This window comes from Cucumis melo, chromosome 4 (assembly GCF_025177605.1).
Source record: "Cucumis melo cultivar AY chromosome 4, USDA_Cmelo_AY_1.0, whole genome shotgun sequence".
Lineage (NCBI taxonomy): Eukaryota > Viridiplantae > Streptophyta > Magnoliopsida > Cucurbitales > Cucurbitaceae > Cucumis > Cucumis melo.
This window is the reverse complement of record NC_066860.1, coordinates 21,034,745-21,040,305: the sequence shown is the minus strand read 5'-3', so window position 1 is coordinate 21,040,305 and position 5,561 is coordinate 21,034,745. Positions and strand designations below refer to the sequence as shown.

General features: G+C 40.1%; 1 protein-coding gene across 1 annotated transcript; it reads left to right on the top strand.

Annotated features, from left to right (window-relative positions):
* Nucleotides 1-220: 220 nt before the first annotated feature.
* LOC103499233 (formin-like protein 1) lies at nt 221-5,056 on the top strand. The gene is given in 5 exon segments (XM_008462187.3): nt 221-2,390; nt 2,392-2,592; nt 2,715-2,908; nt 3,556-3,800; nt 4,025-5,056. Coding segments are annotated over 5 exon segments (3,237 nt in total). The 5' UTR covers nt 221-600; the 3' UTR covers nt 4,832-5,056.
* The last annotated feature ends 505 nt before the right edge of the window (nt 5,057-5,561 follow it).

Below are 5,561 nucleotides of genomic sequence, written 5' to 3'. Positions count from 1 at the left end.
TCATCAACTAAAGAATCAAATGAAGTAATTAAAGGATAATAAGAATAATTATCCATTTGTTGTAGGGATTTGAATAACGGAAAAATGGAGGAGAAGAAAGTGAAAAGGGTATAGAAAAAGAAGGAAAAGAGAAAAGAAAAAGAGATGAAAAAAGAAAAGAAAAGAAAAGAAAAGAAGATGACTAAGATTGATGTTGAAAATGAATGGAGGTTAAAGATGACGAAGAAGAGGAAGAAGAAGAAGAAGAAGAAGAAGAAGAAGAAGAAGAAGAAGAAGAAGAAGAAGAAGAAGAAGAAGAAGAAGAAGAAGAAGAAGAAGAAGAGAAGACATTAGAGACCAGCAGAATCTTAGCTGGATGCATCTCCCCCACACCCATACACCCACTCAAAAAAAATTACTCTATTATAACACTTTTTTTTTTCTCACTCTATGATTCCACCTTTTCACAAAATATTATCACTCACTATCTCTCTTTCTGTCTGGTAAGAGAGAAAATGAAGCAAAGCAAAATAAAAGAAAAAGTGTCCCACACATATCACTGAACCATTACTGCAAAACCTTCCTTTCTTCTTTCATTTCTCAAACATTTTTTCTCACAATATGTTTAATTCCTTCTTCTTCTTCTTCCTCTTCCCTCTGTTTTTTCAATGTAAATCTTCTGAAATACCTCGTAGATTGCTTCACCAACCATTTTTCCCTCTTGATTCTGTTCCTCCGGCGGAGCCACCGTCCACTCCCATACCCCCGCCCCCCAATCCCAAATACCCATTTTCCACTACCCCACCTACTAATCCTGACGGCTCTCCATTTTTTCCAACTTATCCCGGAACCCCACCTCCTCCGGCACCGGCGAGTTTCGCATCCTTTCCGGCTAATATCTCTTCTTTGATTTTACCTCGTTCGTCTCAGTCTGGTTCAAGTTCCAAGAAGGTTGTTCCTTTGGTTATTGCTGGGGTTGTTTCTGCTGTTTTGGTTGCCTGCATTGCTTGGTTTTTGTACAGGCGGAGACGGCGTGGTCGTCGGTCCAGCGATGACAAGACGTACAGATCGGAAAATAGTAGCCGGTTGTGTCCGGTTACGAATGTTGAAGTCGGTAATGGAATACCTAAGTTGAGACATCCCTCTGCTACTAGCTCTGAGTTTCTGTATTTGGGTACTCTTGTGAACTCGAGAGCGATCGATGAGCGTTCTGTTGGAGGAGCTCGTGTTGCTGATCCTAGACCGTTGGATTCGCCGGAGCTTCATCCGCTTCCGCCGTTGAATTTTGGTCGGTCGAGTGAGAAGCAAAATGGTGGAAATGGAGAGGAGAGATCGATGGGAGACGAGGAGGAAGAAGAATTTTACTCACCTAAAGGTTCTCTCGGCGCAATTGGCTCGGGATCTCGAAGAGTTCTTGCAACAATGGCGGCTGAAGATTTGCTTGGTAAAACCAGCGATTCGAGTACCACTTCGTATTCCACATCCAGCGGTTCCATTTCGCCGGCGAGATCACGTTCTAAGAGTCTCTCTTTATCTCCACCGGGGAGCCTGAGCCCTAGAAGATCCGTTCAAAATGAATCTTCTAATTTCTCTGTTTCTGCTACTGTAGCGACGGAGCAGCATTCGCCACCATTAACGCCGCCTCTTTCTCACGGCGAAGTGGAATCAGACGATGGCGTTAAATCCCATTGCCCATCTCCAATGCGTTTATCGACGGACAAAGTTCCGGAGAAGAATTCCACCGCATCTTCATCCCGGAGATATTCTAATGTTTCTATACACAGTGTGATGTTCCCAATTTTAACAACTGATAAGGATTTGGTTAATCATGCTGATACGAACAATCATCACGAAGAATCTCCAAGACAATCCGATAATTCAGATCCAGACGAGCCATTTCCCTTTTCTCCTTGTTTATTTCCTCTTTCAGATGGAGTTTTAGGGCAAATTCAGATTCAATTGCCCACAGTTTCAAACATTCCCGATTCGGATTCTGATGCAAAACTTAAGCAACTTCCTTACTCTTTTACTTCATCTTCACCTACATCATCACCGGAGAGAGTTGTTATGGACTCATCTCCGTCAAGAGCATCCATTATTTCAGATCAAAACAGGTCTTCTCCACTATCACCAGAGAGAATTGTGTTGACTGATTCAGATTCATCAAATAAAACTTTAGACCATCTTGATGATGTAGAATCTTCTTCTCCTAACATCAATACCACTGATTTGGGTCCTCTGCAATTGCCGGCTCCTCCACCACCTCCACCGCCTCCGCCTCCACCTCCACCACCCCCACCACCCCCACCACCCCCCACCACCCCCGCCACTGGTAGCTCCTCTGCCAGAACGACGGGACATGCCCATTTCTCCTTCAACACCAATGGACCAATCCATTCCAAACGCACCTCCTCCATTAATTCCTCCATTAAGGCCCTTTATAATGGAGAATGTGAATAATGTCTCACCAATTCAGTTGCCATCCTGCAAAAGCAATGGTGAATCCTCTGAAGACACCCCTAAGCCCAAGTTGAAGCCATTACATTGGGACAAAGTAAGGGCCAGTTCTGATCGTGAGATGGTGTGGGACCAACTTAGATCAAGCTCCTTTAAGTAAGTTTTTTCATGTTTTCTTTGCCTTCCAATAGTTTTTTTTTTTTATGGCTTTGCTTTGTTCGATGAAATAGTGTCTTTTATTGTTGTTCATGAGCTTACTAGAATTGGTTTTGTTGCAGAGTGAATGAGGAAATGATTGAAAGTTTGTTTATTGTGAATACTTCCAACTCAAAGGAGACAACTCCACGCACTGTTCTTCCTCCACCTAACCAAGAGATCGGAGTTCTGGATCCCAAAAAGTCGCAGAACATTGCAATTGCATTACGGGCGATTAATGTGACCATAGAAGAAGTTTGTGATGCCCTTTTAGAAGGTATGATAAAGATTTCTTGACACCATGCTAAAGGGTTTGCATCTTTCATTTTGCTTTAAAAAAGTGTGCTGTTGTACATACTAGATGTTATGGGCATGCTAAGATTAAGTTGCATGTCTCTTGACTTGATCATTTGAAAAACCATTTAGTTTCTGAAACTTTGCTTATAAACGTCCATTCCACTTCTTGATTTCTTGCTTTGTTATCTACCTTTTTCCGATGTTTTTAGTTTTTGAAAATTTTTATTTGTTTTTGGAAATTTTAACAAAGAATTCAACTTTTTTACTCAAGAAAGATGAAAACTGTTGTTAAGAAATTAAGAAGAAACAAATTTAATTTCCAAAAACTATAAACCAAAATCCTGATTGGCAAACGGAGCCTTAAAAGATGGATTATTGTTTCTGATTTCTGAACTTGAAGAGAAAAACTCTTCTTCCCTTTCTATAGTAAATGTTCTGGTTAGTGACAGCCGATAGGAAATCTTCAAGTTTCTCAGATCCTCCTTTGTTGTGAAAATAGAAGTCAGCTTCTAGAAAAGTCTGATGTTTGCTTTTCGGAGTATCTGATGTTTGCATTAACGATCAACACCATGAAACAACACTTCCAATCGGATAGTGAGGATAAAAACTTGAGTGATATGAATGCAGGTAATGCAGAAGCACTTGGAGCAGAGCTACTTGAAAGTTTATTGAAGATGGCTCCAACAAAAGAAGAAGAACGTAAATTAAAGTCATCCAAGGATGTCTCGCCTACAAAATTCGGCCCTGCTGAGAAATTTTTGAAGGCAATCCTTGATGTTCCTTTTGCGTTTAAAAGGGTGGATGCATTGCTTTACATTGCAAATTTCGAGTCCGAGATTGAATACCTAAAGAAATCATTCGAAAATCTCGAGGTAAATAAAGTATCATCACATCGTTTTAATCCCATAACCCTCCTTGAGAAATTATGATGGTCACTCCTATGATTGTTGGGAGCATATCTAAAATGTACTCTGACATCTCGTCTGCGTCCTGTAGTTATAAAAATGGCGACGCTGTCTTCCTTGTGAAATACTTTGATGACCTTAACGTGTTTTAGTTTTAGATTTTAATGTCAATTTGGTATCTCAAATTGTAGACTGCTTGCGAGGAATTGAGGAATAGCAGGATGTTCTTGAAACTTTTGGAAGCTGTGCTCAAGACCGGGAATCGCATGAATGTTGGCACCAACCGTGGCGATGCCCACGCCTTCAAACTTGACACACTTTTGAAGCTTGTCGATGTCAAGGGGGCAGATGGAAAGACCACTCTTCTGCATTTTGTTGTACAAGAAATCATAAGAAGTGAAGGAGCTCGTCTTTGTGTCACAAGTCAAATTCCGAACTCCAACCCGATTGATGACGCCAAATGTCGGAAACTCGGCCTTCAAGTTGTTTCGGGTCTCAGCTCGGAGCTCGCCAACGTAAAAAAGGCAGCTTCAATGGATTCCGATGTGCTTAGTGGTGAGGTCATCAAGCTTTCAAGAGGACTCGACAACATCAGAGAGGTTTTACGTCTAAACGAGGCAGACGGGCCAAACGAAAACACGGAAAAGTTCTCGGATTCAATGAGCAGATTCTTGAAAATGGCAGAAGAGGATATCATCAGAGTCCAAGCCCATGAAAGTGTTGCTTTATCTCTAGTAAAGGAGATCACAGAGTACTTCCATGGCAACTCTGCCAAAGAAGAAGCGCATCCATTTAGAATTTTCATGGTGGTGAGAGATTTCCTAACAATTCTTGATGGTGTCTGCAAAGAAGTCGGGATGATAAACGAGCGGACAATTGTAAGTTCCGCGCATAAGTTTCCAGTTCCAGTGAATCCAACATTACCGCAAGCATTTCAAGCTCTTCATAGAGTGCAGAAATACAATTCTTCTGATGAAGAAAGTGAACAATCCCCATAAAGAGGAGTTAGAAGGGGAGGTAAAATATGAAGATCAGATAGCTTTTTCTTCTTCTTTTAGCTGTGTCTTGTTTTCTAGAAAATGGTGTGGAAGTTGGTGGTTTGAGTAAAATTCCACTTTCTCCTCAATTTCTACTTGTGTAAATGCATAATGTAAAAGTTTTTGAACTGAGTTCTTTGTAGAAGATATATATAAAGAAATGATATAATACCAAGTTCCTATTTACCCTTCCTTCACATTTAGGCCATTTAGGTTGATTCAAATCAATGGCAACTCTTCGATCTGAAGACTATTCACCAAGTGTGATCAAATACTAATCCAATAATAAATTGAATCATTGAACCAAAAACAAGATATGAAAAGGACAATATGAAAGGGGTTGAAGAAACACAGTTTTATGAATTTTCAAGAGCAAGAACTCAAAAGTCATTCAAAAATTAACAAATGAAAATGAGAGAAAAATGAGTCTCCTAGGAAACTGAAACTCAGTTGCACATTAATTGAGAAGTTAAAAATACAAAGCTAAAATTGTAAAATTGCCCCAAATTGTCTTTAATATTTCCTTTAGAAGTGGACAAGCCTGATATGCATGTTTGACAAAGATTGACATAATGAATTCTAATGCACTGCACTCTTGACAACACTTCCTACCCAATATATCTACATTTTTTTTTGTCCTCTGAGCCATCTTCCAAACTATACATTTTTTTTTTGTGTCATCTTCACTCCA